Source organism: Petaurus breviceps, unplaced genomic scaffold, assembly GCF_028583685.1.
Source record: "Petaurus breviceps papuanus isolate PSGF00001 unplaced genomic scaffold, PetGlider_PUasm1.0 90825, whole genome shotgun sequence".
In the NCBI taxonomy this organism is placed as follows: Eukaryota; Metazoa; Chordata; class Mammalia; order Diprotodontia; family Petauridae; genus Petaurus; species Petaurus breviceps.
In genome coordinates this window covers 17,558,644-17,571,160 of record NW_027187353.1, presented here as the reverse complement: position 1 = coordinate 17,571,160, position 12,517 = coordinate 17,558,644, and the positions used below count along the sequence as shown (strand labels likewise).

Sequence of the window (12,517 nt, the reverse complement as noted above, 5' to 3'; positions counted from 1 at the left end):
GTGTAAGACCTCTCTCATCCCCTGTCCCATGATGGTCAAAACAGTTTTTTTGAATTTAACTGAGAGCAATAAAAGATGATAATCCTCTCCCCAATTCAGGTCCTCTTCTTGTGCTTAAACAAAACCTTTCAGCAATTTCTTAGCAGCCTTTAATTAAAAAGTATAAATGACATCTGTAAAAAGTGAACTATGCTGTTTCTATCCTAGTCTATCATCTATGATGTTAGCAGAATCTTACCTTAGCAACTGAATCTGTAGGTGATCCCTTGTGCTTATGGAAGATTAAATGGTAATTTTTTAAGGAAAAGTTCAATGCAATTCTCTAGTGTAACTGATTCTTGATTCTCTTAGCTCTTCCTAAGGCTACTCCAATCATTTACACTCAAAATCAGTCCCTATGTATTGCTCTATTCTAGGGGACAACACTCAAGAGAAATCCAGAGGCTTCTTGGGGGGTGGGGTTGTTCACTTATAGCACTACCTTCCGAGTTAGTATGGAGGATTTTAGTGTCAAATTCCTAGGTAGAGATGCAAATCAAAAAGTTTCAGACATCTTCTTAATCTAAATTAATTTTTCTTTTATATATTTTCAGTGAAAGAAAAAAAGAAAGAGATAGTATAGTTTTTGTATTGTTTCAACTGAACAAGGAATGAATTCATCTGGTCAATTCTTTTAAAGTAAATCTGCCTTAAAAAAAGGCTCAAATTTTCCTGAAAATGAAGTTGATATGCCACCTCATTCAAGAAATCATTGCAGGGGCAGCTAGGTGGTGCAGTAAATAGAGCACCGGCCCTGGAGTCAGGAGGACCTGGGTTCAGATCCGCCCTCAGAAACTTAACACAAAACTAGCTGTGTGACCTTGGGCAAGTCACTTAACCCCAAATGCCCTCCCCCCAAAAAAGGGCAAAAAAAAACTGCAAAATCCCTTTTCTGCTGTCTTCCCAAATATTGTTTCAATCATTTATTTGCTCTTCATAGAGCTGAAGTGCTTATATGTAAAGGAGAAAAACTGGTCAATAGCTGAGGAAAACTCTATTAAGCAACAAAGAAGCACTGAAAAGTTCTAAAACTAGAGATTTTTGTTTCAGGATGCTAAAATTATGCATTTACTGCTCAAAAAATGCTGCTGTTTGACACAAACACAGGCCTAGGTGCCCAGAACCCTGGGCTGGCGGCCAGACTCTCCCTCTTCTCTGCACCTAGTATTCTTATCTATATAACAAGATTTCTGGACCAGTCCTCAAAAGGAACTCTTGAGTCCTGCTGTTGTACACAAAATGTTTGCCTAGAGATTTGACTTGTCCTATTTTAGGGAAAATATTAAAAAAGTTGGAACATGGGGGCAGCTAGATGGCACAGTGAATAGAGCACCGGCCCTGGAGTCAGGAGGACCTGAGTTCAAATCCAGCCTCAGACACTTAACACTTACTAGCTGTGTAACCTTGGGTAAGTCACTTAACTCTAACATAGTGGCTTCTCCCGCCTCTAATTTAATGACACAGATCTTGGATCATGCTTGTATCACATTTTACCTTAGCAGCACCATCCCAAAAAGACTGTAACCTCCCAAGAACAAGGACTATGTATTATTTATTTCTGTATCTTTCCTTAAACATCACATAACAGTAGGCTCTGAACAAATGTCTGTTTTTTTTTTTAAATTTGTGATACCTTTGACTTTCACATTGCCTAAATTTCCCACTATATATCCCCCCCATTCCAGAAAGCCATGACAAATGTTTAAATGAATATCCTGTGAAGAAAAATCAGACATCAAAAAGGTTTAGGCTCATTTTTTAAAAAATATATGACTTATTCCTTATAAAAAAAAAATACCACATACAAACAAACACATATGCAGCACCGCCCTTTCCCCTGTTCTATTAATAGTACTATTACAGTAGGCTAAGAGGCTGCCTCCTTCACAGGGCTCACCATGACAGCCTGTGCGCCAGACACCCCAGGTGGAGGTGTCTGTGATGCCAAGGGAACACTCTATGGAAGAATTGTCTGACGTTATTTGGAAGGTCTTTGATACTACTGAAAGCTCATCTAGAGACAAAAACTAAAAGGATTATTTAAACTCAAGAAGAAAACTAACTCAGAACTTAACTCACCAAGGAACTATCATCAGGAATTTTTATAAAAAGAAATGAATGAAAACAAAAGAACAAAATGTTTGAAGACACAAGTTTTTCTACCCCACATGCAGACAAGGTTCATGATTCTAACTTACTTAGATGTAGAGGTATATCACTCTGAATCCAAGTGTCTACATGTATATATACACACAAACATACATATATTCATGTATATATACATACATACTGATGTGTGTACTGACACACCCATGTGTGTGTTACACGATGTAGGAGGTAGGGAGCTAGCCTTGGATCCAGGCCCTGCCTCTGCCACCTCCTGGTCTGTGAGAATCTGGACAAGGCTCTGGGGAAAGTCTCTAATGCCTTGAGTTTCAGGGAAGGTGCGCCTGTCTTGGTAGAGGTGGCTTTGTCCCCTCTGTCCCTGGAGAGCTCCCTGCATCAATGCAGACCTGAGTCCAGTCCTCATCCCTACCACAAAGGGCAGCTTTGTAAGCACACCTCTCTCTAGTATCTGTAAGGGTTATGGGATTTAAAGATTTTCCATGCCCCACTGGACTTGCTGACGTAGCAGGAAGGGGTGGGGCAAGAGGAAGCAGAAGCCAAGCTAGAATTCCTGCAGTTATTGGCGGTAGCGGTGGCAGCAGCAGTGGCTGAGGTGGAGGTGCAGGCGCAAACCCCTTTTTGACCCAGCCAGAATTTCTGCTAAGAACTCCTGCTGAGGACTGCCAGGGGCTGGAGCTGCTGGGAGCGCTCTTCCAGGACGCTGGGTGGTTGCTGTGAGTGGGGAGAGGAGGACCTTTGCCCGAGGTAGCCTGTTCTGTTTTAAAGGCTTGAAAATGTGGGTGCTTTCTACTTTATCTACCTGTGCCAATGTCATAACTACTCTGATGGCTTTCACTTTCTGGTTTTGGGACTCAGTGATTTGGTGTTTTAATAAATGTTCTAGCTTTATCCCCCATATAGAAAGCCCAATATATTTTGTGATTAATAACCACATCAGCATATTTACAATTGTCGTAGGCATTGTGAATATTGCGTTGCTGATACAATATATTACTGCCTTCTCTCTCCCTCTCTCCTGCTGTCAGAGTGTGTGTGTGTGTGTGTGTGGGTGTAAGTTTTAAATCCACAAATACTCACATTGAGATGGTCTTGCCTCTGATTCTTCCTAATTTTCTCTAATATTTCCAGATTTTCTTTCTCAATGCCTTCATCCTCTGACTTTTTCCCATCAACAGGCTCTTCTTCCTTCATATCATAGTGATCCAAATCTTCAATGTCCTTTAAGGAGATGAAAAATGTCACTTTCTCCAAGGTGGTTTGTAGGCTCCCTCCACTCAAGAAGAGGAAAGAAAAGACTGCAATTTTTTGATATTTTAAAGACAATCATCAGACAGTTTTGGACTTTAACTTCACACCAGAGTCCTTGTTTTCATTTCAGCTCAGCTATTACCCTCTTTTGCTCTTTTTAAAAAGAAGATGAAAAAAGGCTAGGAGCTTTGAAAAAGGGGGATAATGTAGATTTGTGTTAAAAATGCAATGGCAGCAAAACAACAACAAAAAAGTACTAGCTCTTTCAAATCTAAGATTAAAAGGGACAAAAGGAAGATGATGTAGTGGGGTAGAGAGTTGGCCTGGAAGCCATTTAGTCTTGGATCCAGGCCCTGCCTGTGACAGCCTGGACAAAGCTCTGGGAAACTCCCTCATGCCCTGAGTTTCAGAGAAGGTGCCCCTGTCTTGGTAGAGGTGGCTTTGTCCCCTCTGTCCCTGGAGAGCTCCCTGCATCAGTGGAGAGCCAAGTCCAGGACCTAGCTCTACCCTGTCCGTCTCTGTAAGCACGCCTTTCTATACTTCTGCCTTCCGTCCTCTCCATATGTACAGGCTGCTCTCAGCTCCATCACATGACCCCTTTTCAATTACTTTCTTGTTTCTCACTCTCATCTGATCCCTGACATACCTGACCCCTTGTACAGACCCACTCTACTTCCTCACCACACCCTGAGTCTACTATCCCACTGAAACGTCTTCAGTTATCACTGACCTTTCTCACCAAATGGCACTGTCCTCCATGTCCTCATCTTGCTGAACTGTTCTCCATCTGACACTGTTCATCAGCCCTTCTGCTCTTCATTCTTAGATACTTTCTACCTTCCAGCTCTCCTCTTTCCTCCTAGTACAGCATCCTCTGAGGATACTTACTAAACGCTGATCTCTCCCCAGCTCAGCCTCTGTCTGAGGGCTCTTCTCTCTCTGCATACAGATCATCCCCTATAAGGCTCTCCTGACATCCCATCATTCTCAGTACCCTGAAAGATACATTTATCATCTCCTTAAAACAGCTTCTCTTTCCCCAGTTTCCCATATACTAGGCTCAAAACTTTGGATATGAGTGAATGAGAATAGGAGAGAGTCAAAGATAGCACTAATCACCAAATCCCATTGGCTTTTCTTTTGGAATGTTTAATAGTTGATCGATCCCTTTGCCTTCTTATAGCCATTATTTTAGTCCTTCATGCTTAACGACTGCAATATTTTTTAAAATGGTTTCTTTACTGCTAGCCTCCCCTACTTCTAATCTTTTAGGTAGGCCAACGCAAAATGATTCTTCCTAAAACAGCATTTTCAGCATATCACACCCTGGTTTAAGAATGTGCCCATTAAGGGGTGGTTAGGTGGCGCAGTGAGTAGAGCACTGGCCCTGGAGTCAGGAGGACCCGAGTTCAAATCCAGCCTCAGATACTTGACACAATTACTAGCTGTGTGACTTTGGGCAAGTCACTTAACCCCAATTGCCCTCCAAAAACAAAAAAACAAAAAGAAGAATGTGCCCATTAACCATCAGACCAAGCTGAAATTCCAAAGTCAGTTATTTGAGGTCTTCTGTCAACTGAGTTGGTCAATAAGCATTTATAAAACACCTACTATGTGCTAAACACTGTTCTCCATGTTCAAGGTACAACAAAGGAAAAAAAAATAGTTCCTGCCCTCAAGGAACTCACAGAATAATAGGGGAGACGAGATGCAAACAACTATATCCAAACAAGATACAGCCAGGAGAAGTTGGGGATGGTCTCAGAGGAAAGGAGTATGGCTTAGAAAGACTGGGAAATGCTTTTTTTGCAAACGGTGAGACTTCATGTGCCTTGGAGGGAGCCGGGAAGCAGTGATGAGGAGGGGCCAGCACCCACTATGAACAGCTGGGATGAGAGACAGAAATAGCAAGCCGGGAGGGAGGAACCAAGAGGTAGGTGCTATTACTGTCCCCAATTTACAGATGAGGAAACTGCCTTGTCCAGAGGCATCTAGCCAGTAAGTAAGGATGAAGCTGGATTTGATCTCACTCTTCCCTACTCCAGACCCAGGATTCTATGAACTATGGCGCCACCTAGCTGCCAACTGGGAACAAGGGATTACTATTAGTTGATCAAAACAGGTTAAAGGAACACTTTCCATGTTTAAATATAGTGTGTAAGCAGATCATTATTAGTAAGATGACTAGCAAAATGATGTTCTTTCTGCATAAAATACACACCTCACCCATATCTTCTTCCTCCTCTTCTTCTGAGGTAACTTCGTCTGTAGTCCCATTCTGAGGTACAGAAAGGCATGTCAGTGATCGCTGCATACTTCCGTTATGTCCCATATTAAATTAAGCACCCACTGAGCATGAGCAAGTTTGGAGGCTGCTTTAATTACAGAGTCTCAATAACATTACCTCGGATCTTATTTAAAATAAGGGCAGCTGATGACACAAATTTCATTAATTTTTAAAGCTCAGCTTTGACTATTAACATATATTTAACCGGCTTTTAACAAGACATGATTTTAAAAAGTTTTTTTTTTAAACCTATTATCTTTGGCATAATAATATTAGACACATTTAGAATAAATAATAAATAAAAATCACTATTCAAATGAAAAAAAAAAACCCACATCAGCTGCCAGAAAAACTCTAGCCTGCTCTCCTTCTAATTTACTCCAGAAAGGTTCCATTCACATATAGTTCTAATGGTTTTCTTTAAAGAACCAAAAATCACAAAACTTCTCCAAATAACTAATTCTTTTAAATGTTCTTATTTTTCTACTGTGTAAAGTCTCAATCTTTCCCACAATTTTTCCAAAGCTTTAAAATTACATAAAAGGGTGTCACTGTTAGCTTAATTCATGTCTGGGTGAAGTCTTCCCAAAGTTACTTCATTCCCACTCAACTTTCTCCTGTGGTTATGCACTGTTTGGTTCATAGAATTATATTTTCTTGTATTGCAAATGTCCTAAGAGTTTCAGAAACAGAGGATCCTTAGGTAAGGGCTCTATTATCTAGCCTGTGTCATTTTACAGGAGAAAAAGCTTGGCCCAGAAAGGTTAACTGACTTGCCAAAGCTAGTTAATTCAAAGAATGAACACATTAAACAATGTAAGACCAACACTCTCCTAACAAGGGATAACTGATTCTCTAAAAATTCATTCCACTTACACTTCAGCCTGACTCAGACTGAAAGGATGTGGTGAGTAGGTAAAACTAAATATTCCTTTAAGATACATTAGAAGCTGGCTTCTAAGAGATTTAAACAAGATTGAGGAAAGAAAATACTCATTTGCCAACTGCTCAGAAGAGGATTTTCCTTTGCCTGAAAAATTTGAGATTGCAAAAATGTGTGGAGTTCTGATCAACGGCCAGGACATAAATAACAACCCCATCATTATGCCAAAAAAGGGTAATTCTTCAGCATTTATAAACAGCAGTAACAAAAGCCAGGAGGAAATAATATAAAGGGAAGTCCCATTCAAATAACTACAACATCCATAAAACATATGCAGGTCAATGTACCAAGACACACTCCAGACTGACAGAAATGCAAGCTCTGCTGAACCAATCACTGTGCTTTACTCCACATCATAAGCACCAAGGGAATGACGACATTACCTGACCCGTAGGCAGTGGCTGATCAAGCATCTCGACATCAGGATGCTGAGGAAGGTTGTACAACCTGCAGAGGTCACATATCAGCCGCTTCAGCTGCTGAAGAAGCTGTGAAAATGTTGTGGCAAATCAGTTTTAAAATTCTGGGGAAGAATCCCTGGAACAATTTAATACTTTTTGGATGAAATAAAAACCTAACCCACTTCAACAGAAATCTTTCTGTTTTGTCATTAACAATACTGGTCTAAATTATTCAGTTTCTTCCAAAAGCTATATAAAAGAAAATTATCTTCAATAATATTTTCCTAGGGTGGACTAGAGAAGGCTACAGCATAGATATGGACTGTGCGCTAAAAAATTTGATGAATTATATATGACACAGAACAAAAAGAGAAAAAAGGGAAGAAGAAATCGAGAAAAAAATCTCTAGACCAGGAGGTCATTCTTAGCCTTTTTTTCTGTCCTGGACCCCACTGGCAGCAATCTGGTGAAACCTAGGGATCCTTTTTAAGAATCGTGTTTTTAAATGAAAATAAATGTTTTTTCTCATCCAAATTTCCAGGCCCTGCTGAAATGTAACCCACTGCTCTGTGTAGTGCCCAACTCTTAAGTTTTTTCCCTTTAAAAAAAAATCAGTCTATAGTATATTACTGCAACATTGAGATATGTATAGTGCTTTATGACAGCTAAATGGAAAAGTTTGTTTATTTTAATAAAATAACTAAGAGATTGTTTACTGTGAAAATTTTACTGACATATTTTGTTCCAACATATCACACACCCACACCCACACCCAGCATACTTTCAGCTTAATCAGGCTACCTCATGATCCACCTCGTACCCTTCATGCTGAGTATACAAGACTCTGTCCTGGGCCCTCTACACCATCTTACTGGGCAACATGATTAGTTTTCATGGGTTAAGGATTAAATCTATGCAGATGACTTCCAAATCTATAAATCCAGCCCAGTCTCTCTCCTGAGCTCCAGGCACACATCTCCAATTATCTACAGGACATTTCAAACTGGATGTCTTAGGGGCATCTCAAATTCAACAAGTCCAAAACCAAACTCATTATCTTTGTTCCCAAACCCAAAACCCACTGCTGTTTTCAACTTTCCTATTTCAGCAAAGGTGCCAACATCTGTCCAGTCACCCAGCTCTGCAACCTTTGTGCAGATGGTACAAGGGAACTTGACCTGAGAGAGTCCATCAGGTGCCAACTCTTAGCATTTCTACCTCTTACAACCACTCCCTCTTGTCTCCTCATAGTGTGACTACCCTGATCTGACTCTCCTGACTTCTTGCTTCTCCTACTGGGATGCCCTAACTGGTCTCCCTGATCCAACTCTCCTCTCTCTCCTTCACAATGCTGCCAAAGTAATGACAGGGTGGCGATCTGACACTGTCCCTTCCCCCAAAGTAAATTCCTGTGGCTCCTATTATTGTGTTTAGCTTCAAATGTTAACACTTCTGGCTTTTAAAATCCTTTACACAGGGGCGGCTAGGTGGCTCAGTGAATAGAGCACTGACCCTGGAGTCAAGTGGACCTGAGTTCAAATCCAGCCTCAGACACAACACAAAACTAGCCGTGTGACCTTGGAAAAGTCACTTAACCCCAACTGCCCTACCTTCCCCTCTCCAAAAAGAAAAAAACAAAAAACCCTTTACAACCTGGGCTCAGTCTACCTTCCCAATCTTATTATGTATTTTCCATCTTCCCAAACTCAACAATTCAGGCAAACTAGCCTTATCACTGCTTCTATATGACCCTGCAGACCTCATCGCCTTACCTCTGTACCAGCTGTCTCCAATGAATGGAAGGCTCTCTGACTTCACCTCTGCTGCTTAGATTTGCTTGTTTACTCCAAAATGCTGCTCAAACACCACCTTCTATGTGAAGTCTTTCCAGATTTCTTCACCCTCCACTAGGGTCCCTTGTATTTACTGTATTTTGTATGCATTTTGATTGCCTTATTTAATGGAAACTGACTCTTTGGCAGAACATAAGGTACCAGAGGACAGAAATGGTTTCATTTATTGTCTTTATATCGTGTGTGTGTGTGTGTGTGTGTGTGTGTGTGTGTACACATATGCACACATATGCTTTTCGTCAAATGAATGTAGAAGTGTGTGATAATCATGCAACTTCACACTTTTCAAACACTCTCCAAAATCAGTACCAAGGCTGTCCAACACTTTTTTTCCCCCTGAGTTTTGTTGCCAGTGAAAAGTTGTTCTCATAGACAAAGCTATTATGACAATACAAACTGTCCTTCCGGTTCCAATTTAAATAAAATACTCAAAAAATCCGCTACTAAGAATTACATGCTGACCACTTTTATAAAGTAAAGAACCATCCCTTAATTATATCTTTTGCAAATCCAAATTTTCATCAACCGGATTTTCTTAAAGCAAAGTACAGTTACATTTAGTCTCCTTATATGCACGGCCGTGAACAAACCAAGTCAAACATAAATGCTTCTGACCTCTAAGAGTCTATAATTTGCAAATAGAAGGTCAGAGAGATTACAACATTACTTTAAAGAGCACCTATGTATCATTTGTAACATCCAAACTTAGTCTTTGTGGTTTAAAGCACAGTGACTGTGAATGCCTGGCTGGCTTCAGAAGTAAAAGGCTATCAACGATATGAAGACACTTATTTAATCACATCAACATAAAGGATCTTGAGGCAGGATGGATCTTAGAGAGGTCACAGCCAACAGTCAGGGAACTACTTAACAGGGCCAGGAGCCTTCCTTCTCTTCCCAGTCACCACTTCCTTTTGCCTAAACTTAGATCTGCTGATGGCAACTGTAAGCAAGGATAAAACCTCTCTGATTGTGTAAGGAAAGACACAACTATAAGGCCTGAAGCACCGGATAGCAAAGTAAATGGGCAAGGCCCTGACCAAAGTCTAAAGATAAGAAAAGGCCAATGGCCGGTGCCCCCGGATGATCGAACCATGCTTATAGGACACGGTAACTTCTGATAATGTTCAGGATAAACAGGGAAATGGCCAGGTTTGGGTTCTCACCAAGGTGTTGCTCTTTTTAATGTCTTCAAGACGTTCCAGAACTGATGCCAAATTTGGGTCGTCCGACTCCACAAACCATATGGGTGATGAAGATGGATAGGATTCCTGTTGTGGAAAGACTTGCAGTTAATACGTCTGGCTACATCCTGAGCACAGTACTCCAGCAGCCTAACACCATTAAACTAGCAGAGGGACCAGTGTCTATGAACAGGCATATTCAAAGGGAGAGTGGGCCCCAAGCAGAGAACCTGCGAAGGAGAGGAGAGCACCTCACAGGGGCCATGCTTTACAGCGTCTTCAGCACCACAACTGGCCCTGATCAGGTGGCTCGTACTGAACGCTGCAGAAACACTAACACCGCACCACCGCGCTTCGGGGCAGAAACAATTGTTTTCCTTGACTAACACCAACTGGAACATTTGGCCATGCAGCACTCTTAAAACAAAAAGGAAGGTACAGCCATAGAAATGGTGGTTTTTACATCCAAAGGCCTATGAGTGAGAGCAGGCCACGCACCTCTCTCCTCTGCTGGGTAGATGAGCCGAGGGCCAAAGCTTCTGTCCACATTAAAATCAGTCTTCCAGCCCTTAAATACCTTACCAATGCTGGTGCTTTCACATCTCCAGCAAATTCTAAAGAATCCCAAGAAAAGAAGAAATGCCATGACAGATTAACTTTTTTTAACCACCCTACTCCAGATGCATAAATGTGACGATAAACTTGCCTTCTGTATTCTATAATCTTTCAGAAAATCAGCAATTAGCAAGTGATACTTTCCTGGGGGGGGGGGGGGGAACTATTCCTAATTGTCTTTGTTTTCTCCCAATCCAATAACCATTTCTCCATTTGCCTTAAACTTTGAGAGGAAGGTTGTAGCTTTTTAAAAGGGACACACAAGATTTTAAAGCAAAATAAACATTAGCAGTGGAGGCCTTTTGGATAGTACTTCAGTTAAGAATTGAAACAGCCTTTGAGCTATCCCATCCTGATTCTAACTGTTAACAAAGTAAGCCAGGCTGAAGAAACCAATTAAAGGAGCACCACAGAGACTGTTTAAAAGTTCGTGTCAATAATGATTATAACAAAGTAAATGGAAAGATTGGGGGGGGGGGGAAGGAAACCAAAAACTATTCAAGTATAATGACCAAGCTTAGCACTGCAAACAGAGGCATGTATGCCCCAGCTTCCTACTTCACAGAGGTCGGGGTGGTATAGTGGTGTTACACACTACACACAGATGTTTTGACTCTGTTCATATGCTGGTTAGTTTTACTAAATAGCTTTTTGAGGCCCCCTCTCTGAGTGTCGGGGGAGGAGAGATAAGTTGGAAGATGAAGATTAATCAGTCAACAAGCATTTAGTAAGTGTTTATTATGTTCTGGGCACTGAGCTAAGTGCTGGGGATACAAGGAGAGGTCAAAAAACCAACCAACCAACCAAAAAAAAAAAAACATCTGGGTTCTCCAGGAGCTCACATTTTAATGAGGGAGACGATATGCAAATTACTACTAACACACAAGATGAATAGGGTGCAAATGGAGGGTAATCTTGGTGAAGGCAAGATTCTCTCTATATGTGCATACATAGACACATACATTTACTAATTTTTAAAAATAGATATTAAGAGGTAAAACAAACATCTACCTCAAGGGATGTCCTTATTACAACTGGGTTTGATCCTGTATAGTTATTCTTTAGGAAACAGAATTTGAACTAAAGGTAGCCGACTTCCTACAAAAATCTTTGTTATAACAAAAATATGGTGTAACGAAACAGCTCCTCTTGTTGACATTTGACAATAAAGCCTACTTCATCTGGCACTGGAAGGTCAGAAATTTGTGGAATTTGAAGAAAAGAGAAATCCTATGGCACCTGAATTTCATTAAGGAGGATACACCCCATTTATCTTAAACAAAGATGGCCAGATGACACATGGGATATTTATCAGCCTCACTTCGAAACTTCAATCCGGAAACTCCCACGATGACCCAAACCTTTTGACAGAACATAATAAAAATAAATTGTATCTTTTCCAGACTTATTTCCTCAGCTTGTTGATGACAATTTTGATTGCTTCAGTATTGTATTTTTAAAATAACATCAACCATGTCCAGGAACCCAGGGCATAAAATTGGCAAACATTAGACAGCTTCCACATTGAGCAAAATTATAACGTCTATGTTACTCTTCTGAACTGGAGGGGTCCAATCCATATTAAAAGAATTCACAGCAAGGAGGTTAAGATCAGATACTATTTCTCTAAGTGCATAATACTGTGTATGTTAAGGTTCCATCTGAATCGTTTTTATGCCGAAGGATATTGGTGGTAATGGCAAAAACTAAGACTGACAGAATTTTAAGGTCTGTAAAGCATCTCAGAAATGTTATCTCTAAAGTAATGTGATCCTCACAAAAACCCTGAGATAGATACCAATATTATCTCCATTTTACAA

The 12,517-nt window shown here is 40.6% G+C and overlaps 1 protein-coding gene across 3 annotated transcripts in view; it reads right to left on the bottom strand.

Annotated features, from left to right (window-relative positions):
* UBE2Q2 (ubiquitin conjugating enzyme E2 Q2) overlaps positions 1–12,517 on the bottom strand; it is a 61,913-nt gene that overhangs the window by 18,785 nt on the left and 30,611 nt on the right. For all 3 annotated transcript variants that reach the window (XM_069071411.1, XM_069071410.1, XM_069071409.1), the window contains exons 2-5: positions 10,065–10,169; positions 7,028–7,132; positions 5,636–5,692; positions 3,244–3,384 (exon numbers count right to left, since the gene is read on the bottom strand). In XM_069071411.1, coding sequence (XP_068927512.1) covers positions 3,244–3,384; positions 5,636–5,692; positions 7,028–7,057 — 228 coding nt within the window. In that variant the 5' untranslated portion in view covers positions 7,058–7,132; positions 10,065–10,169. The remainder of the gene's footprint in view (positions 1–3,243; positions 3,385–5,635; positions 5,693–7,027; positions 7,133–10,064; positions 10,170–12,517) is intronic.